We start from the raw sequence: 26,690 nt of genomic DNA on the forward strand, positions 1-26,690 counted from the left end.
GAAATGCAGAGTGAAGGCAGGAACTGCTCAAAAATACTAGGCTGCACCCAAGTGGTGAAATTTTATATCTGATGCAAAAAGACATTTTTTCCAGACCTACAACCCTCAGGAGGCATTCTCCTTTACCTGCTGGTGTAAGCAAATAACGAAATATAAAGTTATCACAAAGCATAAATGTTTATTTAATTGTAATTTCATAACAAATGCAGAGTTTCCATGTTGAAAGAACTGACTTAAATTCTTCCAAATGACTTATCAATTGACAAACAACAAAAACAACAGTAAATACACACTATTGACAACCTGTATCCATTACATGTACAGTTTGAGTTAAACATTAGACACCATATTTACAAAGCTCACTTCTAATTTAAAAAAAATTAAGAACTCTCTGGTTGTGCATTTTTAAAGCATCAATTGAACAAAAGGCTGGATGGAAACATCTTTCTCTCATTCTTTTGCTCTTTTTAACAGTAAAGTGGTTAAAAGGCAACAAGGTCATTGTCCTCTCTCTAGCTCACATGGTCAGTCATATACTCACACTATCACACACACACACACACGCACACACAGTCACAGATAGGTACTTATCATTGCTCAGTGGGGGAGCCCTGCTCACATCCAAACAACCTATAAAAGATTATATACTGTAAGTCTCAACATAAAAGCCTTAGGCACATGATCTGTTTGCATTTTGCTGCTTACTCAGGGTACTATCTCTAAAAAAAAAAAAAAGCACCCTGTAATGTATCAAAACACAGTTTTGGCAATAATGCACATGAAAAGACTGAGGCAGATGAAAGATAAAACATTCAATTCTGTTTGAGAAAACAAAAATAAAAAGAAAAGTACTACTATATGTATATTTGTGCTGCACATGTGGCCAGCACTTGAGACACCATTACTGCAGAGATAAATAAGAGATATGAGATAAAAGATCCAGTAAGTCCATGTAAGAATCCATAAAAAGGTGCTTAAAGTGTTCAGTTGTACAGCTGCACGATGATCAGAGGAGGTTTTCCAGTTAAAGATTCAGTTGTTACAGACATCAACTAAAAAGCTAAAAGATGTGTGTGAGGATTGGTGAAAAGAGAATAATGACCTACATAGTAGTAAGTTTTCTAATTAATGGCATTATTATATGTCAGAAACGCAAGATAGCCAGATTCATTTTACTGCAAACTACTGTATCCCTATATGACTATTTAAATATTAATGTAGATATGGCTTGTTACGACTTGCTTTTAAAATGTAAGTAAAATGTATTATTTGCATCAAATAATAACTAACATATTTAACCCACTGGCTCTGTATAATTACATTACATGATCATTTTTGGCTTTATGTTGCTGTTTAATTCTTGTATTGTAATGGCATTTAGTTTCTTCATTTCCTTTTGACCTGAGCACATCTAATCCATCTTTCATTTTCAGTTCCAGTCGAACATGTTCTCATTTCAGGGACAACGCAATTTATTTTCATTTATTCTCAGTCCAATTCATTCTGTTTTCATTTACTACATAGTAAATAATAAGATTGATAGGCAGATGTTAAAAGCTGTTTTGGGTTTGTTTGTTTTTTCTGCTGTCAAAGATAAACAACTGAGTTATGTTATTGCAAAGCTCCATTTGATCACTTTGGCTGATAAGGCAGGTTGTGTCTTTAAAAGGAAAGTGCATTGACTCAGCGGCCCCAAGGCATACTTACACATACACACGCACATACACAAACAAAATCATAAAAATACTCCCCCGTTCATACTAAAATACCTCTCCACTTGAAATTGGTAAACATCTTGGCTATTGTTAATAAATTAAAGGTTCAGCAGTTCACATTCATCAGCTGGTTGTGTGTGTTTATTTATCTGTGTGCAAGAGTGTTTTGGGTAGGTAAGTTGTATAGTTCACATTGGTCATTGTAGTCCTGTGGCTTTTTTGAGAAGCTCCAGGTCTTTGCGCCTTTGAGCTGCGGGTGCCGTACAGCCGTATGCCTCCAAACCCAGGGGTAAGTAACGCTCCTGCAGCCCCATGAAGTCATCCCCTTGCCCCGTGCGTAGAGAAACCCACGAAGGGGGTGAAGAACCACCCTGGAACCCCCAAAGTGCCAGACTCTCTGTGGTGGGAGGCAGTAATGACAGTGTGAGAGAAGGAGAGATTTACAGTGACTAGAAAGACAAAGAAAGGGAAACAGTTTAATGTCACTAACCTTTACTGTGCAGATCAGCAGCTTTAGCCAAACCAAAGGAGACCAGATATGGTGCTACGCCGACCAGGCCTTCTGGCTGACCTCGTGTTGCCATGAGCACAATCGACCTGTTGAGGAAACAAACAGGTCTCTAAATTAAGCATACTGCTGTTGTGAAAAAAATAAAGTAAGATCAAATGTAGATTTTAAATAAAACATATGTAAACTTATGGGGTGCGAACAATCTTATCATTTTCATTCATTCATTCATTCTCTGGATTACCTCTTTGGTATTCCAGTTTTTAGGTACTGCTCCATCTTGGCGTCCATTTTGGAAAATGAGGTTTTCTTGGTGACTTTTCCAGAGCAGGCATCCACTGAGACCAGGATATACCCAGGCTCAGAGAGGGGCATGGTCACATCATTCACCTGGCAGATGACAGGGGGAAAAAAATCAGTTAAACAAACTCTGTTTCGCAGGTTATGGTCATATAGATAGTGTCTTTGGATTTGTGTCTTGTATTTGAGGCCTGGCATGCTCACAGTGATAAAGGAGCTGTTATCTCCCTTCTGCTGCTCTTTGCTGCTGAGAGACTTGATTTGTGTCTGGAGGTAGAAGGTCCATGGCTCGCTGGAAAACACAAGCTGAGATCGAAACACACTGGTCAGCAGTGGTGGCTTGTGTTTTAAGCAGCAGAAAGGAAGTTATCTTAAATCAAACAACACAAACCTGTTTAGCACCACAGCCTTTGCATGGGTTTGTGTTTAGAGCTGGCATAGGCACCACTGCTGAGGGAGTCTTGGAGTACTTGGGGTAGGCTTTAGCTGTACAGTTACAGGTCTGTTTGGAGGATGTGGTGGCCATGATTTTCACTCTTTCACAGCCTTTCACCGAACAGTAGCTGTGACCATCACGACCATGCCGGGCCCGAAGGTACAGCCACAACAAGCTATGTATAAGGGGAGAAAAACACTTTTAGTAAAAACAGCAGAGTTTACTACTACTACTGGGGATCTTCAAAGAGGGCAGGAAAATGAGAGGACTGGATTTTGTTTTCTCACCCAACAGGTCGGTCGAAGAAGTACTTCCTTTCCATCGGTCTCTTCTCGAGCTCTGACAGGGATGACACAGTGCCGTAGTCTGTGATGTCATCAAAGGTGTTGCTTTGCCTATCGTAGATGTCGGCCATGATCTGAAATGTGGTGTCTGAGGGGTAACAGACTCCCACCAGCACCCAGTCATCTCTGAGTGGGAGAGAGAGAAAGATAGAGACATTGCAATACACAAGGTTTCCCCTAAGACCATTTAGAACTAAAGAAATTACACTCTGGTTTGTTAATGAGGTTTTTCAGTTCAGAACAGTTCAGTTCTAATCTGCTTATCTGAATGACAGGGAATTAAAAATATCTTGTCCCTCTATGGTTTTCTCAAGGAAAAAATATATCCTCTTTTGCAAAAAATTATAGAAATCCCCCAACTCGCAACAGCTCCAGTCACACATACACTCTCTTGACTCTTGGTACTCACTTATCAAAGTTGATGAGGGAGAGGACAACCTCCCTGGGCGCAGGTCCACTCCAGTGCAGAGTGTAGCTCTTGCTCATCATCAGGATGGGCTGATACTGCTGTGATAGCGCCCCCTGGCTGTTAATACCCCTCAGTACCAGAGGAGCAGCAGGGTATTCATCTCTGCTGATGGATAAACTGAGGCTAGGGGCTCCCTGTGTCTGGACATACACCTGAAGAAGAGGAAGAGGATGTGAGTGCACAGTTTACATGACAAGGACAGAATAACAAGAGTGAGGTGTAGACCCGGATGTGCTCTACCTGAGAGTAACGGCCGCTGCAGATCACGCCACTCCACCGAGACATGTTCACACAGCCAGGATGCTGGATCAGGTAATTGTCAGCTCTGCCAACGTAGGTGTCTGTGTAGCCTGTTACTGACCCATCCACGTCGTGGAAGATGGAGTTTTTGTCACCGTCTAGGTCGTTCTCTTCAAACCACTGCCCGGGGCGACCAAAGAATGTCCGCAGACCCACCTGAGGACATTTGTGGCGGAGACTATTGTGAACGTCGCCATATAAATTTTAGCACTATTTATCAATTCACGCTTTTATGGCTTTGCTTAAGTGCCACCTCTGGTAAAACTGTGAGAGTGCTTTCTCCACCACAGCTGCTATTTACTCAGTAATTATCTCTCATCAACATAATGTAGCTATTTGCTTTCTGTGAATTCCATAATGATAGTCACTACTCATGGGAGGGAGAAATATAAAATCCAGCCATTATATTTCATTTAAATTCCTCAAAAACAAAACATTTTTCAAGCACTGCAGAGGGATTAGACATCGCTCTCTGATGACTGCCTTTTTACAGATGATCCTAATTTAAAAAGACCACAGTCCCCCTTACACATCAATTTCCACTCAGATGAGTATAGCACTGACATTATGGTTTAAGAGATCACATTTGATGAGCTGAAGATATATAAAGACATTTAAAGCAAATTGGGTTTTTAAGTGTCTCTTTTATGTAGAGGCATTACACTGTCTAATGACACCACAAGAGGGCACCAGTGATTTGCAATGGTTTCACCACTCTGAAAGGGTACCCCTTCTTTTCTCATTCCATCCAACTGATGTTTCAAATAACTGCCAACTCCATGCTAATCTAATAAATATGAAGGGATGGTTATAGGGCTGAAGAGAAAATAGGAGCAAACTGTCAAAAAGGAAAAAGTCAGACCCAGTGTACCAGGAGGATGGACACATAAAGTGAGATAGAGAGAAAAGGTGAAGATTAAAAAAAAAAAAAGAGCTGACAAAAATTCAGTGTTTTAAACAGGACGACAAGAGTAACATGTGGACATACACTTATAAGTTAAAATAAGTCAAGTGTTAACTTGCTATTATAAACCATTAACAGATAATTATGAGCAGATTACAGTGAAATCTGACACAATGCACTATGAAACCCTGGGGTTTACGACACATTCAACTGTATAATGTGCTCATGATGTCTCAAGTGAAGTCTTATCAAGCCTGGATGTTTACTCACAGTGGAATGGAAGCTGAGCTGGGACAAGTTGTTTCTTGGGGTGAGCTGCCAGGTGTTCTTCAGGTTGAACCCCACCGCGCTGGTATAACGCTCAGGCGTAGGGATATATCCACGAAATGTGCTCTGTGTAAGCCGCACCGGACCATCATAGATCTGGAAACCTCGGATTGGGAACGTCCTACAGTTTAGACAGGGAGGGAATAGTCCATGATTAGGCAAGAGACAATGGGCATTGGGGGAAAATACAGATGAAGGACTAATCATTCGAATATATAACCACAGGTTTTAGTCATGGCCTGGCTAAAAACCAAACCTTTAAAAAGAGTTTCAGAGGAATGTGTTAAAACTCACACAAAACAGGCCATGAGCTCACAGGGAGCAGGACATCAACTGCCTCAGACATGACCTGCTCCACAAATCTTGCTTATATGGGCCTTCAGTCAATTTTACAATTTCAAGGGTTTCACCCAAAATAACTCCAAGTATGTTATCATTAGTAATGTAGACATTATAGTCAATGTAGGACAGTGGCAAATGTTATTTTAACATATGTTTGTAAAAGAGATTATAAGAGAAACAGACCACTCATTTAAAAATGATACCCTTCTCCAGACCGAATAGGTCACACAAACAACAGGAATGTTAATAAGGAAAAAAGTTGAGTTGGTTCAGTTAAGAAGATTGATGCTCTTGGATAATATTGAATTTTTAACTGAGCATCTAAGGATGAAATGCTGATTTCATTTCTGTTCAGAATGTAGGTGTTATAAAGTGATTTACGGTTGCAGAAATAAAAAACTAGACTTGGCAGTCTTGTGTAATTGCTATTATTGAAACCTTACTGAACTTGCACTTTAATTAAAGGATCAAACTGTCCATCTATTTCAGTGGATCTATCTTCTTTCTGGCAAAAAACAAAAAGCGTGTCAGCAGCTCTGCCAGTAACCACGATGACGACAGACAAACCGCCTGTGCCAGATGTCACAGTGCGGTCAGGAAGCCTGTAAAATGCTTGTAAAGTTGTACACAGTGGTGACAGTGGTCACAAACTGACATAAACTGGAGTTCTTGACAGTAAAAAAAGGCAGCTATTTGCCAGGCTCGCGTTTATGCTGCTCTCTTTTTGTATAACTATCTGCAATGAGAGAGAATGAAAAAAAAGTAAGGAGACCCTGAGGGAACATAAAGCTCAAAACTGTGCTCTAATTAGGACTGTCCACTTAGTCTGAAATGACATTACTGCATGGAGAGACTCCATAAACTTCCTCCTAATGGAAGTCAAATTGTCAGTGAGGCACAAGTAATGTGAGACTGCCATATTGTACTTTTGGTCTTATCAAATATCTGTCTGGTTTATCTGTGGGTGGGAGCACTGTTATTTCTTCGTGTTCTTTTCCAGAGATGATCAGGAACTAAAAGAGGAAACTGTGACATCTAGACAAACTAAATGGGAGCTGTGCGTCAGACAAGTCTGAAATAAATTGATAAATAACTCCCCTTGCTCTAAAATAATCAAGTGCTACAATGAGCAATTCGTGTCTGAGGAAATCATGTAAGCATTGCCACCACAGTTTTTCATAAACTGCCTAAAATATCACTGGAGGGAAGTTAGTCTAAACAGAACTTCCTTTCACAAGTCCACCTACAGCTAAAAGCAGCTGTAGCAGCCCCATCTGTCCATCTGTCCAACTACCTGATTGCCTCGCTGGCTCTCTCTCCCTTGTTTGTTTTTCTCAGCGTATTTTTCTTAGGCAACTCCTCCAGCACCATCCCCTGCAATCATTCGACTTGGACTTTTCCCTCAATTGCTCACATATATCTTTCCTCCACTCAACAAGTTGTCCCGGCCTGTTTGCTCCACCCCACCTGTTTCTTGGCAGTGTCCTCATCTTTCCATCGGCCCCTCCTACTCCCCAGTATTTATTCTGTCCTCCATTGGTCCCTCTGTTTTGGCTTTCACCCACAAACAGGGACTGCTTCACCTCCTGGCTGGAGCCTTCATCCTTAGGGTAGCTGCCATCACTAGAGAATAAAAAAGAGACAAGGGCATTACAACATAAATATCATACACACATGTAAATATATTTATTATGCTGTGTTCTTTTCAGGGATAAAAGTAGAGGAAAAAAATCCATGTCACTGTGTTGAGCAGGAAGGAGATGCTTGTGACCACACAGGGAGTGTAAAGTATCTGTTTCAATGCTCAGTATCTATCAATCACAAATGGTTTTTGGCAAATTCATTTGGCAGAGAGAGAAGAAAAGCAAATACAGCTGAATGAAATCATGACACTCACCTGGCAAAGGATAATCCCACTCCATTGTCTGCGAAGCTGAAAGCAGGAAAATAAAAGTATGTGTTAGTCTCGGAAAATGTCTGTAAATTAAAGTCCATGACCTGTCTAGGTAACAAAGAGACACACTGAGATTGGTTTGTTATTGATCCAGCACACAGGAAATGAATAAAAAGCCAAAAAGTGATTTCAAATTACCTAACAATTAGAGTGGAACAATCTGATACCACTGAAAATTAAATCTGCTACCTCATTAAAATAATGAACTGTTCATTGTTATAACTTCAGAAAATATGGGGATTAATCCAAGTTTGATTATAAAGTTGGGTCAAATGATAAAAGGGAGGAAAAGTGCAATTTGTCACAAACAGTAGATGATGTCATCACAGGGAGTTGTGGGATTACATCATGCTACTAGCACAATTTGTCAATATCTCAGTTTTTTTTCTTTGGAAACTATCTCTGTTTTTCATTAGAAACATCCCAGCCCGCAGTTTTCTTGAAGACATGACATTAATCACAGCGCAGACTATGACTCGTCTCACCCAGAGTTTTGGATGACTATGTCACCACCCCGTATCCACGCTCCCAAGTCGTTGTTCTTAAAGGAGATCAGAGAGTCGATGACTGCCGCCACCCGAGGAAGGCTCGGGTCAGCGTTCTGGTGTGGTCGGAATCTGAAAAAACAAACGTGTAAATTCTTGTGACTTTACATTGACAGCATTCATTTTCAAATTCATTCACTTTTTACCCTGACCACAATGTTAAACTTATTTTTCCCCTAAATTTTCTATATATGTTGTCCGTGTGAAGGTCAATGCACAACACACACACACACAACTTTTGGAGGGTTATGAGTGACAAATGGAGCTGATAATCATAACGTCACCGTACTATAAATCTGCGCAGACATAATTTATAACTAGACTTAAAGTTTAAAGGCTTACAGCTGAACTGAGAGTGCTGGCTTCAAAGCTCATTGCCTCCCGCAACGTGCACTACGAGTGGCATTGTAGAAAAGTATTTTGTGTAGTTAAATACAAACGGGTTTGTCCCCCTTGAGAGCATGAATGTACTCAGAAAAGTTTTACAGCCATCTTTCCATTAGATTAGGAAATATCTTGCGCACAAAGTTGAGAGAAACCAAAAATGGACAGCACTTCTCCTCTTTTTTCTCATCTTAATGGTGGCACTCAATTGAGAATACAGGAGGAATATTAATTTGAATGTGGCATGAGATGAAAGTTCAGAGGATGATTTCAATCAGAAGGAACCATTCTCTGGAAATGATTAATATCTAATGTCCGCTTCCTAGAGTTTCTTACAATCACACGACACAAATCTTACTCTCTCTCATGTAAGATTAATGCTTAGCACACATTTTAACATTTAAAATCCTCCCCCTCATACCTCTGCCCACATACATATACTAACTAACTAACTAACTAACACACACACACACACACACACACACACACACACACACACACACACACACACACACACACACACACAGCGTGGCCAGCAGTCTCAGCGGACACGTAAGATTTTTTCCGTCTAGTTGAGGGCTGTATTTGGGTAGGGAGCTACAGAGTGGAAACTCTATCTGTGAAGCCTTGTTTTCTCTGTCAACACAAACCTGACAGACCTTCCACCAAAATGCAGTAACAGAGTAAAAGGCCATCTATCTATCCTAGTCAATGGCCATATCCTGGTAGATATACATAAATAACTCAATTTATAAACAATTATTGACAGTGGCATTGAACAAATAAATTAGTGAGCCACAAATACCTTCATATTTACATAGTGTAACTGTGCACCATGATGCATATGATCATCCTCTATAGGCTCTCATATAGTGCAGAGTTATATGCATTTTGCAAAAACATGTTCAGTATACTCGTCGGTTGTACATCACTATGCATTTATACACACTCACAAGTAACTATTAAAGACATCTGACATAATAATAATTTTTTAAAAACTGTTGAGAGTAATCAATGTCTTTATACAGTATAAATGACAGACTGTACACTTCTCAAACTGTAAAATGGTATTGCACAAACATACACACATACACACAACATACACACCTGGCACTGTTATCGAGACACAGGTATTCCCGGGGGTCAGCAGCACTGGCATTGGTGGTCTTCACTCCTTTATCAATGAACAGTCCTGCCTAGGAAGATGAAAGGAGATTACAGTAAAACACAAACTTTTCTTAAAAGTACAGTTAGAGATCCACGATGGGCCACAGATCTATTTATGCTGGACTGATATAAACAAGTATGTCTAGTATATTTTACAGTGTGGGATCTTGAGCAATAGTAAATGTACAAAATTTAAATCCCGGGCTGACAGAGTTATAGAGTCGATGTTGTACAGGCTACTGTGGAAAGTAGGAAAAGTGGCAAACAGAATTCCTGTGAATAATATACATGAACATGTAATGTATATTTACATACTCCATACAGACACATATGGATTCATTTTGTATGTTTGAAAAATTAATTGTAAAATAAATGAAATGAAAAATGTTATACGTGTGTTTGTGTGTGTATCTGTGTATATGGAAACCTGTGCTCTGAGTTGGTCTTGTGGTATAAGCGAAGTATAGTCTTAAACCTTGGGGGCTCCTTCCTCTATAAGAGAGGCTGCTGTGGTCAGACTGGACAAAGAACTTACAGTTCACCTGCCTGACTTCTGTCATTACATAACAGAGCACTATTGTAGAGCCGTGTGTGTGTGTGTATGTGTGTGTGTGTGTGTGTGTGTCCATGCCCATTTTTGGCAAGAACCAAGTAAGCAAGCAGAGAATTATGTGCAATCCTTTTTTACAAGTTATAAAAACTGTGTATATATGTATATATATATATATATATATACACACATATACACACACACACACACACACACACACACACACACACACACTGGCTTCAACATATACTGATTAAAAAAAGAAAAACTTGAATATAAGCAACACTGATGGTACCTTAAAGTTGGAGTGTACACGGTTGTTGTAAAAAATCCCCAAGGGAGTGAGCTCTGCCTTGGTCTCTGGTACCAACCCATGAGAGTCTCCAGTGGAAGAGCTGTGGAATACAAACCATATGCCAGCATCCTGGAACAGGAAGGAAGCGTAGAGAAATGAGGTGATAAACAAATCATGTTTGTGGTACAACAAACAACAATAGGTAGAACAAGGCAGGATGTCGTACTACTCTTCACTTCACAGCAAGAATAAACTAGATGTGGGAGTTCATATGAGCTCAATGGCACATCAAAGATTACGGTTCATCAGATATTGATAGAAAAACTAAATATCACACAAATGCCCCCAGCCAATAAGTGGTATACTGCATAGACCTCCCCAGTGGACCTCCACAGTGTTTTTGCTAAAATGAAAAAGAGATGGGATGAGGGATCCATGTCTTCTAGTCTCATATATTAGAAGCCTCACTATGTTATTGCACCCCTCTATCAAACACTAAAGCCTGTTAAATCCCATTTTATTGATGGATCACTTGTTATGAGCATATAAATCTTTATTTTTCATTGTGTAAAGTTCAGGAACAGTAAAGCCACTGCAGCCTCACAGAATATACAACAGTTCATACATCACTAAGGGACTCTGCCTGTTGGTCACTCATTTTTTCTTGATCATTTGTTAAAAAGTCATTTTGAAGCTGTTTTCTTATAATAACCCTGATGTTATTACCTGAGAACCAGCAGCTGCATTGCTGATAAGGTTGTTGTTGGGGTTGGCGATCCAGAATGTTGAGACTGCCCTGGAAAACACCCACACCACACACGGACCAAGACAGACAGACAGACACACACACAAACAAATACACAGAAAAAGAAATTAAAAGGGCAGTATGCTGGCATTATCAGAGACTATGACTAATAAGCAGAAGACAGATCAAAGAATACCGTGATCTTTCAAAAATTCCCTCAATAATCCTCCTTTCCAACATAAACCCTGGATGAGGTGAGCACTGCCAAGACTCACACACACTCACACAGAAACTCCTGGAAACAAACCTTGCTGCCTCCCTCAGAAGAACTTTTCTTGTTCTTGTTACGACATAAAAACATCCCGTGGAGAGGAGAGGTTGTTATTGCATGGATAAAACCTCCCTACAAATATCTCTCTCTCTCATAGACATGGACAATCTGTCTTCTCTCAAAGTATGTCTGCACTATCTCACCAGGTTTCCCACACTGACTCCACAGAGATTTACTCTGACACAGACACACAAGTGGTACAAATCATTTGTATTGGTTTGCCCCCACTGTTCACTGTTTTCAAAGACAAAATAGTTGCTCAGTGTCTATTATATTTCCTTCCCTAAACACCAAGCTACTTTAGAGTCAAGATGTAGGTGTATTCACATCTCTCAATCTTGACAAGTGTTTTTGTAGAGTCCCTACTATTATCTGTCATTACAGTTATCCTCAGACTTATAGCCCCTGGGTTTCTGAATTGCAGCTTTTGCTGATGGATGAATTAGGTATTTTATATTAAAAGGAAACTCAGACATAGCCTTCTTCATCAGTGCTATAAATGAAAATGGACCTCCGTGTGTGTGATGTGCTATGTTAATGCAACAACTGCATAATGTGTGATCAGTTTAAACTTGTGTGTAACTAAAAAGCAGTTATGGATGGACGTTTTGTAACAAATACGTAATAAATTGTTACAACTACTAAATAAGTTTTGAGTGTGTGAGCTTCTAAACACAGGCATACACACAGGCAAATAACTGATTTTTACACTCACACTTACCCCACCTACAATATAACTATATAGTTTCATAAAATGAGAAAACAAATGTCCTTTGTCCTTTCATTTGCTGTGGTTACATTGTAATGACTCACAGCCATGTTCTTGATGATGGTGCACAAACTCATGCTGTTATCAGTTTGCTCTATACTCATATCTCTAACCAGAGATACAGCATATCATCATCCATGTCATTGCCATGCCATTATCTCTTACTTGCACTCTGTGCTGGGTGAGGGAGTGTAGCCCTGGTAGACTTTGTCCTTGATACTGGTGCAGAGCGTCTCATTGCGGTCAGTGGGCAGCAGAGTCCCAGGTCGAGTCAGCAGGCCGAGGTTGTGGAAGAAAGTGTTACGCTGCTCAATCCCATCCTCGAGGAAAAAACAGTGACCCAAGGTGTCATAACCCACAGTGTTCTTCACCTGGGTCAAAGAAAGAAAACCGCAAGACACAAAAAGAGAATAATTAAGAGTATGCTGAGCACAGGAGGACTTTCACAGCAGAGTCCTTGGCAGCAGAGAAAAATAAATACAGAACTATTTCCCATTCATTACACTCTCTCCTTTTCCAAGGGGTAGGTAGTTTATACCATATGAAAATATGCACAAAATCCTGTTAGTCCATCTTGGAATCATCAACAGCCCACAGGAAAATACAGTACATTCCGACTGCTAAATGCCTGCCTCCTTGAATACTTAAAATTCCTGAAAGAATTTTAAGATTTAATTTTTTTATTAAATCCATCTGAAGCTATGAAGAGAATGATCAAAAGAGCTGCTTAAGAAGAACAGAAGAAGCAGAATATTCACATGGTCATTGTTCCAGAGGGGAAACAGGAAAAACAAGAGTCAAACAATGTTATCCAAAACCTGGAAATATTTCCTTGATGCAGTGAGGAAGACTGCTTTCAATCATATGGCCACAAGGACAAATGTTAAACCATCACCATTTGACGTCAAGAGGGAGCATAACACACACACAAGCAAAACACAGAATCACATAGGCCACACACAAAGACACTGAGATTCTGTGGTTTATCGTCTGCACTTATTAAGTGATTTAACTCATCCAACAAGTACATAAAAACATCAACATCTGTCCAAGGAGACTGAGCAAAAGATCATTCTATAATGGAGGAGGAGAGCTTAAGGAAAAGAAGTAGAGGAAGATAAAGAGTGGAAGATAAAGAATGGAGGAAACAAGCCATTACAGTAATCCAGTGATGGAGGCTGTAATTGATGAGCATTCAACAGTCAGCATCACATGGTACTTATTAGTAAGAGCTGCCTGTGTGCCTACATCTGTTTCTACATTATCACATACATTATAGATTTACTCAACACAGCCACACAGACACATACACGCACACTTCACTAACCAGCAAACCATTGGTGGTGTGGATGGTGAGACAGCGGGAGAAGGAGTGGTGTATGGATAGTCCATCCACGTAGGTGGGCTCCTCGTAGCCTCCCCTCTGGTCGACATCCCCACACATGTGAAAGTGGAGGGGGTAGCGGCCCGTCTCCCCCTGCTGACCCATGTTCTTCAGCTCCACGTGGGAAAGATGCACTGACGAGAAGTTACCAAAGATCTGATGGTGTTGGGAGAGAGTGAGAGAGAGAGAGAGCAAAGAAAGGATAGAGTGGAGGGTAAGTCACAGAAGACAGGGAGATTTTAAGAACTGATCAAACAAGAGCAATGAGCTATTACACACCACAAAAGTAAATTGCACTGGCCTTGTGGTGGGAGACACAAGGTTCATATTTAGCAAGAAAAGTAGGCTAACCGTCTAGCCACTCTGGTCCAATTAAAGGTTTAGGTCTACAGTATGATTCTATGTGTTTGTCTATGATCTCACTGGGATAGGAGTTATAGCTGTGTCAGTATTGTGCTGAAGTGAGTCAGTCTGCTTCATAACCACTGATATTCCCCTCTTTATGAATAATAGATGTGAGTTATAGAAGTACAAATTAAAGACTACATAGAGATGCACATATGAAAAACACAAATGTACTGGGGAGCAAACTAAGTCAGACATGAATGTCAACAAATAATCCAATATAAATATGATGTACAGAGCTCTCTAGGAGGTCTTTTTGTGGGTATGGCATAAGCCACACAGTCTGGTTCCTGTTAAGTAAGTATTGGCCAATCCCTCCAGCTAACTGAAACTCACCCGCTTCAAGCACGCACACAGAGAAACACATAATACATACTGACCAGCTCCCTCTCCCTCTGTTTCTCTCTTTCTAACTGACACAAACACACACGCACATTCACACTTTGATAGCAAATGAATTGTTACTGTATACATACACATACACACACAGACAAATAAGACTGCCAAAAGTTACATATCTATGTCTAGGTGGAAGTAGTGCTATGTGTCAGATGGTTAGCTCTGTTAGTTTGGGGTTGGAAAGTCAATCATTGTTGGAGACATTTACTGCAGTATAAAAAAAAAGTTAACTTGGAAAGGAAAAAAAGTGTTTGTTTTGTTTAGCACAAGGGGGACAAGTTACATAGAGCTTGAGGAATGTTACCTACTGTTGACTACATAGAGACCCATGGAGGTCAGGGAGGATATGATGCTCCAGTTACTGCTGTGCTTAACCCTAATCTGCCTTGTATTGTCAGAATTTGCTCAGATTTATGGATATCTTCTAAAGAAGAAGTATAAAAGCCTTTAAAATAAAAGCTTGACATAGATAAGAGAAAAAGAGAGAGAATGGCAGTCACATAACTGATTAAACTGGGAACATGAATGACCCCACTCATTTAGGACAGCATATAAATATAGAATGCATGCACACCTGAGATCTACAGTATGAAAAGTTTCACGCAGATTACTGCAGACATAATGGCCTTTAATGAGATTGTAAAGTAATACTGAAACATGCAGACACATACGTCAGCATATACACAGTTTAAACAAGAGCTGGTGTGATGAAATTACAAATAAGACACACCTTGATGTGGCCTCCGTAGGTGTCGTGGCTGTAGAACTGGCACATGTTGTTTCCGTAGCAGGAGTTTTCCATTTCTCCATAGATGAGAATGTTTCTGGAGAGCAGAGCCACTTCAGCGCGCATGTCGACTCCATCTATGATTTCTCCAACATGGCTATACTGAGGCTTCCCTGAGTAATACAGACAGGTTACAACAATTAATGAAGGTGACATTTAAAATGTGGTACACAGTTCGACAAAAGCTAGAAAAAGTGCAAGAGATTATTTTGTATAAATACAAATGTCAAATGTGGCATTTAAACTAAATAAAGGTATTTTTCTGAAAATTGTGTAACTCCAACTGTCAACCACAGGAAGTATATCTAGCTGCATACAACTAAAACAACAAACAACTATCCACACCCCAAAACCAACTGATCAAAATAATAAACATGTAAAAACAAAAGTAATCAAGCACATGTGAAATACAAAATAATCAGCCCTCCAACAATGTGGAAAGTACCCATGCCCACAAGGTGCAGATGCCAGTGTTAATGCACAGCAGTACACCAGCTGCTCAGCCCTTCCTCATGGCAGCGGCACAAAATCTACGCACATTCACTCTCTCTCTCTCTCTCTCTCTCTCTCTCACACACACACACACACACACAAACTAATACACCCTTGTCTCCAGGAAGGGAGTTGGCGATTGTTGACAACAGAGGAATGAGATCAGGAAACATGTCTGATTGAGAGATGGACAAAAAACTAACAGATTGCTAGAGGAGCAGAAGGAAGTAGGAGGACATGAAGCTGAGGCAATGAATCTAAATCCATACAACCACTGTTATTCTAAGATGAGGTTACTATCAAAACATAAGATAAAAATCACCATAACACCAGATCAGGAAATGAGGTCTCTCTGGACCCCGGGATTAGTAGCACTACATCTGCTAATCACATATACTGACAAATAGATAATCAATGAAAGATGTTATTTGTCATCTTCTGTTGCTGGCAGAGAAGTGGTCATGAGTCTTGCCACAAACTGTCTAATATGAAATATGTTTTTTGCTATGCCTTTTTCTTTCTGTCCTTCAACACATATAGCAGGAACTCAAAATGGTAACCTGCAGCAATACAAGCCTTGGGTTGGATTACAAGCCACACACACACACACACACAAGAAAGAAGAGGACCGACAGAGGACAAACATCCACACAGACACAGTCAATTTCTGTTTACAGCCCAGAAACGCAAAGCTGTTCTCTCTCTCACCTTGTATCCTGACCTGCCTGCTGGTGCAGTGGGGACAGGGCAGCAGGGTAAACTCTTCAGCCTGGTGCATAGAGTAGTCTGTGCTGGCAACTACAATGCGATCTCCGGGTTTCCAGGTCTGCTGCACTTCATCCTGTAGGTTTAGCACCACCTGGTCCACAGCGTCCACCTGGAAGCCTGAGATGGGGAAACCTGGACGGACATTGCATTGCACTTCATTTAAAAGAAACACAATACACAGCATAACATGACATAGAATGTGATTCTGATGCGTTGTTATTGTCTTTAATAAATATGTGTCACACCCTATTTATGCATTGAGGACAGCCATGATTTTCAGCATGAACAATATGGACTTTTGGCCTTGTTAATTTGTCAAAAGCAACTAATTATGTTCAGTTATGGGCGATGTTAACCAAAATAATTACGTAGAGAAAGCATAGTTATAACACATAACCTCAGTAAATGTAATCATTTTACACTTATACTATCTTTCACAGAGAAATGTAGTTGCTGTCAAAATGTGTTTTACAAGGTGTGAACATGCATAGCTGCAATAAATGGCTGAAACAAGTAAAAGGGTGTGCTAGTGCTTCACCCAAACCACACACACTCACACATCCACATACACGCACACCACCACACTTCCATCTGCCTTAAGACCTTCACACCTGGTATTTTACATGACGACATGGTCACAAAACAGTCATCCACACACACACAAGAATCCCTTTCATGTACAGAAGATTGATCTGCAAAACACTTGGTATATGGTGGCCCTCATTCCTCACCTTGTTTCCAAACACTTTACCTCTTCACACCTAGAAAAAACCTGTCCATTTCACCTGGGAAGTTTCCACAGTACTGGCCCCTAATATTGTGACTAAGTACAGACAAACAGAATCAAACACAAATGCCCAATATAAAATGAGAGAGGGCGCAAACTAAAATAAATGGCCAATGACTATATTATCTTTAACAGCTGTTAACAGTGAACCATATATGTTCAACCGGTTTTGAACTGATACCATTATAAGCTGTTCCTCACCATTCTTCCATTCGCTGTAGGCGGTAACCGAGAAGCCCACTCCATCCACGGTGGTGAAGTTGCGTCTTGCCAGAGCTCTCCCTCCTGTGTCATGGTTTTCATGCTCCCTAACGTCCTCTGAGCATGACACGTTACCACCGTCTACCACAGAGACCAAAGCCCATGCCTGTCTGGAGAGACCAGAGGGATGGAGAGAAAAGTAGGGGAGAGAGACAGAGAGGAGAGGGAGTCATTTTCAGACATTACATAGAGTAGTTTCACACATCCATACCAAAGATAATGAATAAATGGGCCTTAGTTTTTTCTTTGGATGATAAAAATAGCCTTGAAGTGTAGCTGAAATTTACTGCATACTCATTATCAACTCTAATTACTGGTTTCATCTCTTACCTTGCTCACATTTGGACATTCACACAGCCACATCAACACACATACCACTGTCTTAATCCTTTTACAGGCCCACTGAGAAATTAATGATAATGATATATAGCCTAATTAATCATGGCTTTGCAGAGTCATTTCAAATGCTATTAATGAGAAAACAACTTCTTACCAAACATGATCCATCTGTGACAGATAACCCTAACCACATGTGAAGCCACTGAAAGGTAGTGGTAGCTGCAGCAGACAGAGGCAGCACCAGAATTAGTGGACATAATCAAGTTAAAATAATATCTTACAGATGCGGGAGCTAGTCAGATAAAGGATGTGACCTTAACGGAGCAATAAAGTTTCTCTATGCCTGAGTGTCTGTGTGTGTGAGGCATCACAGTGAAGATCATACACACACACACACACACACACACACACCTCTTCCACTGAGATTACAGGTACTATTGATCATAACTGGGCAGACACTTAGGCAAAGTATCTCAAAAAGGGATTAAACTAGTCACTAGTGTAATGCCCTGAAGGTAGGGAAAATGCCTGAAGCAGGATAGTGGGTGAACGAGGAGTAGGCAAGTGAATATCAGAGTGAATGTCATTTAATGATAAAAAGACGGTGAGAGGAGGAAAGCTTAAGGATATCAGCAAAGTGGAGGGATTATTAAAATAAGGACAGAAGATTTCAGGGAGGGCGTTCATATGGCTCAGAGGAATAATGGGTGTACCTGCCATGTCTAAAAATTAATTCATATCCAACTCTCTACTTTTGCTCCAAGTCCTCCCTTCTTTTTCCATTGCAAAATATCTTATGAAGCAGGAATGTCAAGAAGATCATTTTCAAATGAGATTGCAATGATTAAATAAAAAGGAGAGACTGAAATCATTTGAGCAGAGGAGCTTTAGGGTGTGGATGGCAAGTGGGATTGGGCGTGCTTTCGAGGGCGTATGACCTAAAACAAGACAGTGTACCACGACTTCAAGCCAAATGTCATGCCCTTAGCTTCTTAAGAATGACTTCTTGCTTTATTGCTGCCCAGAATTAGATGAATGAGTCCAAACAAGCTTAAAGCCTTTTTTTGCTATTGTTGGATTCAATAATATTTTAGGTCCATTGTTATAAACTATGACACAACCTTTATACTCTGAATCTACACAAACTGACCCTGACCAACATGACCTTCTCCCAACATATAACCATTCAGAAGCCTATTTTAAACCTATGGGATCATATCTGGGCAGACAGCTGTACATTCTGATTAGACTAGAGAAAAGTAAGTATGAAGGCTCTTGTTTCCGATAAGACACTGCTGGGCTTGTTCAAGTAGACAGTGCCAGAGGGAATATCCTAAATTCATCTTTACATTTACCTCTCTAGCTCTGTTTTATCAGGCACTATGATGTATCTATAGTAAAGTCTGAAACTCCTAATACATTTGAACACAATTCAAAAGTGGTAAAATGCTCCATCTATTCCTTGGAGAACTATCTTTGGAATAACTGAAATCACAAGAAATACACCAGAGGGACTTTATATTCTCAGTGTTTACCGACAATATCTGCCTGAATATTAGCAGCAGTTTGTGATGCTATTGAGCCCAACATGCCTCTGTGTTAATATCTGTCTGTGTGCGTTTGCTCCCGCTGGCATAACCGCAACTCAAATACGTTGTCTTGTAGATGAAAGAGGCCCTGTGCCATGTTACTGTGCACCCCACTGATACACAAACAGGATCCATCTGGAGATCCCCTTTGCTCTGTCATTTCAGCCCCAGTGTGTGGCTTTCTGTGGGTTTTCCTGTTGGGGAAAAAAACATCAAGGAAGACCCCCCTTTCTGGCCAACCTGCTAATATGCAGCCAGTGTAAGTGTGCACTTAATAAATCAAACAGAGATGAGGCCAACACACAGAGGCACACAACAGAAATAAGAGAGAGTGTTTGTTTCACTTTTTCCTTTTGCCATATCCTTGAGCCAATGTTCAGAGTTTTAACAACCTCATTGTTTGACCGGAAATGGCAAATGTTTAGAGGCCAGAGGTGAATTCACTACAGACCGGCCTGAACGTGTGTTTATGTGTGTGTGAGTGCTCTCCTGAGAGGCAAACATCAAAGACAGTGGGGTCGACAGGCACGAGGCAGAAGCCAACACATTCTCGTATCTGTGCCAGGAAAGATGACTGACGCCACTAAGTCCAACCAATAGAAATCTCAAGGTGTTTCTGTTTGTTATAATTTATCTTAAACTGACCATAAGTTGGAATCGCAAGCAGTTCATAGGGCACCCAGGTGTTACAGCACTGAAACGGAAAAAACACTTCCCAAATAAGTGCTGTTTCCCCACAAAACCGCATTACATATCATAAACTGATGTACATCATCACTGTGCTCAATCCTATAGGTCATATGCCTTTACCACCCAACGTTTTCCATCCAAAATCACTCAACCTAGCATAGGGTGACTTTAATGAGACATTAAACTGCATGCTGTCTCATAAATACATCTGTGTGTTTCCTCCTACTATAAGAAAATCTGCAGATAAAAATCTCCACTCCAATAAATGGTGAAAGGATTAGAGGGGAGTGCACACTGTTAACTTATTGGTGCACACACACAAGTGCAGGCTTTATTGTCTGATCCATTTAAACCACTGTGCTGTGGATTTGAGTGGACTTGTTTGAAGACCTCTGTGCTGCCTTGGCACCCACCCCCAGAGGCGAAATGTGACACTTGAGAATCTGGCGTAGCACTTGGCTTTTCAGCCCACTGAGGACCAAACCAGGCCAAGATACAAATAACTCAAAGTGAAAGGTTGCACTAAGACTTTCCATTGAAAGAAACACACTTGTGCATACAAGTGTTTTAGTGACAGTAACACAAGATTTATGGTCATGTAAAGCTAAAATCCAATTCTCTCACTTCATGAGCTTGAAGAGAGTAAAAGGCCACGAGAACAGGACTACAATCTATATCAAACTTATTTGTCCTTTTTAGGGAATAACCATGACGGACAAAAAAAACAAATCTTGAGTCGTCACATTTTGCGCAAATCCTGAAAACTCTCTGACCATAACCCTGTTATCCTGGACGTGCTTCCTTTGCTGACAGAGCATGATATAGCGGAAACATGGGAAACAGGAAGAGGAAAAACTAGGAACAATTCAAGGCAAGATCCCAAGAAACATACGTGAAAGAGGACTATTTTCCAGCGAGGGTGGACATGGAACAAAATGCTGGTATTGTCAGTCAAAGTATTGAGGCTTCAAAGGTGAGAGGCCTTACTGAAGTGGTTGAACAAAAACACATTAACCTTCTTTATCAGCCCCAGGAGACCAAGAATAAACAAAACACTCCCAAAGACTTGCAGAGAAAACACACCATGGAGAATCAATACAAACTCTCTAGGAGCTGGCACATTCTGTAACACAGCTGAGCAACAAACTCCCTAACACTTATTTTCATAGTTTGACAAGAGACATAGTCACCACAGCAACATCAAGAAACTTTACCTGTATTTTAATTTGGAGTCTATTTAAAAAATACATAATCATATTCAGGATTTGGCACTATTTACCTGTATTTGAGATCATAGACAAAGCTGCTGCCGAGCTTCTCTTCAATGGTCTTCTTGGTTTCATCTAGGAGACTCTTGACGGCCGAGTCTCCTACAGCTAGTGTGACGATGCGGCCCGCCGGCAGGGACCGGAGCAGCTGGGTCAGTCGACGACTGTCATTGCGGGACTCATGTGTGTCATAGCGTTCAGACAGCAGCACAGCGGCTGTGTCCTGGTCCACCACACGCAGGTTGATGCCTCGGCTGAAGTTGCGCTGGAAGGCGTGACCCCCTGTGGCCAACCCGGAGGAGGGGATGCTTCGGGTCAGCAGAGACCAGGAAACTCTCTCAGTACCATGTAGCTCCAGAGTTCCACCACTCTGAACGCCGATGAACTTACGGCCCAGGCCAGGGACCTCAGGAACCGCCTTGTCGTCAGAACGGCCCACAAGGGCAATGGTGGCACGAGAACGGTAGCGACATTTGGGAGCACCGATGTGAAGGGCTCCACCTTCCTCTATGAGGATGTGGCGTGTTCTCAAGGTTATGTTCTTGGAGCCGTTGGCGTTGTCTGCAAAAACTACCCGACCTGCAAGAAGTCAGAGGAAGACAAACCTTAGTTGCACCCAAAAGTCCATAATGTGAACTTGACCCAAGGAAAGATGTGACTCAGTATATGGACCTTGATGTGCTTACCTCCTGACTGAATGGTTAGTGAATAGAAGGTAGCAGAAGAATCCAGTCTAAACAAATGTCCTCTCCTAACAACAACAGCCTTCTCTGGCTGGTGGCCTGGGTTCCAGCCACTAAGGGATGGGTTGTGGTCTGGACAGTTCTCTGTGAACATAAGCAGTTAGTAACAAATCAGAGACTCTCATACTTCCCATTAGACATCAAAAAATGTACAGCGATGGCATATGTAGCAGGGAACAAGTTGAGAAGCCTTGGTTCACATGAAAATCATAAACATTTGAATCAGAAATTTGCAATACACACCGTCTAACACATCTCCACTTATGAGACTAAGAACAAGGATGAGTGTGAGAGTCAAAGCACCCATCGACACTCCGAAGCAGATCAGCGTGTTCTTTCTTTGCTGGAGGCTCTGAGCACGCTCCCTGCGCTGGCTGTCCTCTGACAGGTTGAAAGGGGCCGGCCGCTCCGGTGGCGGCCTGTGAGGTTTTAGCGGTGGAGGTGGCGGAGCTTTGGCAGGTGGCGGTGAGCGGACTGGAGCCACTCGCCCAGGGACGTAGCCTGGGGACCTCTGGTGGTTGCTGTGGGGCGGAGCCACAAAGACAGGGAAGCGGCTAGGGCCATCACTCGTCGGCATGGTATACGTGTCTGCTACCTGAGAGGAGAAAAAGGGAGAAAGAGTGAAAGGGGCGAGATAGACAAAATATATCCATGACATGGATTCAAACAGCAGAGTCACTGAGGATGTTTGGAACCACGGTCAAAATGCAGAAGACTCAGTTTCAATTAAATGTACCACCTCCCACTGTCTGTCACATTCAATTTTGTGCTCATCTAAAAAATGTGACTTTGATTTGAGTGTGAGACTGGTGAGATTATTTTCAAATCAAAGTCATTGGACGTATGTTTGTCTATTAAGAGTTTGCTGTAAACAAAATTATTTCACCCACGCACAGTTTAAACATTTGTGTTTTCTTGTAAAGACTGCTCAGCTCTAAGCACAACTGTACAATAAGACAGAAACTTGTTAAGTGTTAAAGGATGAAACAAGAGAGAGAATAAAAAGAGTTCAGACAGAACGGGTCAAAGAGGAGGAAGAAGACACTAAAAGAGCACATAAAATGAGAGTAAACGCAGTAGGAGGTGAAGGAAGAAAGGGGCTGATTCTGGGGAAACAGGCAATAAGCCACCAAGCATCTCAGTCATGGGCCTCCAGGTAAAAATCCTGGAAGTAGGTCTTAAAAAGAGAATAAATGTATTCCTCCAAAACAGACAGCCTATCCCCTGGCTGATTTGGCTTGAACAGAGTGACATTGGCGGCTCTTGTCCACAGTAACGAAGGAGGTTGTGAATAATGGATCACAACATTCCTCAGACTATGTTAACACAGCCAAAACAGATGGCACCAATTACAGTAGGGAAGGAGGAGAGGGCTCCAGCCTGAGTCTGTGCTGCCTTCATTTCACACAAATGGAGACGCTCGCACAAAGTCAACTGAAGCCATGTACGCACACATGAACACACACGTAGAAGGGTCATGTGGAAACACACCTGCACACACAAACACACAGAAGTGAAGGAAATGACACTGCAGAAAAAAGGGATTCAATAGCACTTTTCATAGGCACAAACACCCTGACCACTGTAATGACACCATCACATGCTGCTATAGGTCTTCATAAACGTCAGCAAGTTCACACTTTCAAAGATCAGAGTCAAGCCATATAACTTGAAGAATGGCCAAGTCTTTTTTTAAAAGGTCATTAAAAGTGCAAAACTTCAACAACTATCCAAGACAAGCTCAGTCAAACCAAAGTCACCCTGTACGTGGGGACTATCCAGTGATCTAATGACACTTGTCATATACAAGCAGATACACACATATACACCCACACACACATACACGTGCCAACGCACAGACACACACAACCATTGTCTTGCCATGCCAATTACTCATCATTTTAGCCCAGAGCACAACAAACCTCTTCAGCTCATAAACAAAGCAATGTACAATCAAGGACTGCAAGACAAGGGCTCAGTCACTAATACAGGCCACAATATAAGCTGTGCCTAACAGCAGCTGTTCCACCCACTTCAACCTGAAATACCCCATTACAGTGAACTCTGTACCATTCTCCATCTAAACCAAAACTGGAATGGCATCGACAAAGTTATGTAGATTACACTTTCTTTTGGTTGTTCATATTTTCTCTGTCTCTCAGTCTGTGTGCCAGACTCGGTGGGAGGGAGCCCTGTGATGGGAAGATCCCCCAGGCATCAGTCTTTACAACCCCTATATCAGGGTATGTCTTTATTCACATTCCTCGCCATAAAAAGGGCCAAGCTGCTCTTGCTGCTCTTGCTGCTCTGCTACAACTAACTGACCTGTCAGTGCAAAAAGAGTTGTGGACTGACTTACTCACCTCCGGGCTTATTCAACGTCTGGAAATGACACTGATCACAAGGCACTGCTCCTCATGGACTTGGATCGTGCTCACCCCCCCCCCCCCACACACACACTAATATTTTCCTGATTTCAAAGCTACTGAATATCAAACAGATGTGTGTGTATGTGTGTGTGTGTGGGGGGGGGGGACACTGGAGTCAAAGCGGAACAGACAATCACACATTCCTCGGCTGGAAAATGATCCTTTCACTTTGGAAATCGACAGTGGCAATGTAACAAACAGTGAGCCATGTGTTTCCTATGTTACAAATACAAGCCGAAACATCGCTGTCACAACTCCCACTACTACAATACCACACTAATCTTAAGTGTAGTGAGTCAGTTGGCCCACGTTGTGAGATATCTTCGTTGAGGAAGGTGCGTTAACTGTGAAGATTTTAATCGCTTATCAAGATTTACGGGCTTGTTTTGGCCATTGTGGCTCATTCCACACCACCTTTCCTCCCGATAAAGAAGCACTACTGTATTTTCAGAGAGTGCTGGGTAGTCTGTTACCAACTCCCCCAACACCACAAAAGAGGAACCTAGATGGTAACATATGGCATAATTTACGCAGTAGGTTAAAAATATTTTCTAAACTGGTTCTCGTTTCGTTTACAGTGGCTTTTCTCTCCACTTTGACAGTTAAGGTATGGATGAGACACGTAGCAACACATTACACACAACTTTGAAACAGAACTTTGGACACAAAACACACTAATTTGTCACTTTTTAACAAGCTTACTGACCCCCAAAAGAAGCCTCCTCACGGGCAAATAAGTCAAAGGTTCACCGGGTAAGTCTTCTATCACCGCCAACGGTTGACAGACACAGACACAATGTAAATGGTCGGACGTACGGTGAGGTCGTACCGTTGGTGAGACTGTCCTGCTCTTCTCCGGCTCTGTCCATTCGCTCTGTGCCGGGCCGTTAAAAACGCTGACCCGGTGGTGCTGGTGGCGATGGGGAAACAAATGAATGAGTCTTCACCCTCTTAATTTTCTTTTCCGTGTCCCTTTTTATATACTTTCTCTTCACATGGTGTGTTTTTTTCCTGCTGATGGGCTGTCGTCTGTCCGTCGTTCAGCCCCCAGTCCCACCGAAGGGAGAGCAGGCGCGGCTTGGGAGAGAGGAAGTGGTGATGCGTTCATATACTTTCGGAAAAAAGAACGGTGCCAACCAAAACTTGACCTCCGAGACACATTACATGGGAGAGCACATGATAAAGGTTAGACATTGATGATGTATTAGTACTTGTGTAGTGGTGATGAATTATGAATACTTGGCGCAGTAATACTTGTAGTAATATTAATTATTATTGTATTATTATTGTCAGTAATAGTGTACGGCCGTAGCTTGGATTTTGAAAATACTAAGGCCATGAATCTAAGTCCTCAAAACACATTTCTTGACATAGAAAATTTTCACCAGAAACCAAAAAGAGTCTATGATCTATTTTTTTTTTTTTTTTTTACTTACTGCAATTTTTTATTGTTGTTTCTGTGACTGCTGTTCAGATGTATGGACTGTGAATTTTTATTTCCTTCAGGTACCAAAGTCTTGGTGGTAAGAGTAGTAGTATACAGTATATGGGAAGACTGCTTTATATCAAAAGTAGTGAACAAGAGGTGGAGCCTGTTCCTAAGTGCTGTATTTAGTCCATAGTAGCAATCTGAGTGTTGTTAAGATTATATGCTAGTGTGGAGCAAATTGTTATGTTATCACCACCTTGATTTACAGATTGGTAGGTTAAAATAGACAAACAGTATATTTCCGGACCAGCACACTCTGTCCTTGTAAGTCTGTTTTTTTTTTTTTTTTTTAAACTCATATGATAAAGCAAACACCGTGTTATTATGTGGCCTGTGCGTTTCTATGCTTTATCTAATTTATTTGAATGTGGGTCAGGTCCCATTCTTAAGGCTTAATAAGTTGAAAATTCCGAGGAGTCATGTACGGATCACCAGGAGCCTGGAGCGGCATGGATAGAGGGGAGGGGCTTAATCT

General features: G+C 41.3%; 1 protein-coding gene across 3 annotated transcripts; it reads right to left on the minus strand.

Moving 5' to 3' along the window:
- Positions 1 to 158: 158 nt before the first annotated feature.
- cemip2 (cell migration inducing hyaluronidase 2) lies at positions 159 to 25,807 on the minus strand. 3 transcript variants are annotated; one of them, XM_018669303.2, is made up of 24 exons: positions 25,543 to 25,807; positions 22,541 to 22,892; positions 22,241 to 22,381; positions 21,566 to 22,133; positions 17,609 to 17,778; positions 16,561 to 16,752; positions 15,304 to 15,473; positions 13,713 to 13,925; positions 12,551 to 12,756; positions 11,267 to 11,336; positions 10,541 to 10,669; positions 9,636 to 9,724; positions 8,085 to 8,216; positions 7,543 to 7,578; positions 7,113 to 7,268; positions 5,247 to 5,424; positions 4,013 to 4,228; positions 3,713 to 3,924; positions 3,247 to 3,429; positions 2,915 to 3,134; positions 2,728 to 2,829; positions 2,468 to 2,613; positions 2,206 to 2,312; positions 159 to 2,112 (listed from the first exon to the last, which is right to left on the minus strand). In XM_018669303.2, exons 2-24 carry the CDS (start codon positions 22,872 to 22,874, stop codon positions 1,913 to 1,915), a joined length of 4,170 nt encoding a protein of 1,389 aa, XP_018524819.1. In that variant the 5' UTR covers positions 22,875 to 22,892; positions 25,543 to 25,807; the 3' UTR covers positions 159 to 1,912. The 3 variants fall into 3 exon arrangements, with proteins under 3 accessions (XP_018524819.1, XP_018524817.1, XP_018524816.1); XM_018669301.2 differs by having other exon boundaries at positions 25,433 to 25,807; XM_018669300.2 differs by having other exon boundaries at positions 25,556 to 25,806.
- Between the last annotated feature and the right edge of the window lie 883 nt (positions 25,808 to 26,690).

Source organism: Lates calcarifer, linkage group LG13 (assembly GCF_001640805.2).
Source record: "Lates calcarifer isolate ASB-BC8 linkage group LG13, TLL_Latcal_v3, whole genome shotgun sequence".
Lineage (NCBI taxonomy): Eukaryota > Metazoa > Chordata > Actinopteri > Centropomidae > Lates > Lates calcarifer.

Bases quoted from the DNA above. Each gene is read 5' to 3' on its own strand.
- cemip2 (XM_018669303.2), bottom strand. From the start codon at position 22,874: ATGCCGACGAGTGATGGCCCTAGCCGCTTCCCTGTCTTTGTGGCTCCG. The intron at 13,926-15,303 runs GTGTGTCTTATT...CAACACCATCAG, and splicing joins CCTACGGAGGCCACATCAAG to ATCTTTGGTAACTTCTCGTC. The intron at 11,337-12,550 runs GTAAGAGATAAT...GGTGTTTTCCAG, and splicing joins TCACCCAGCACAGAGTGCAA to GGCAGTCTCAACATTCTGGA.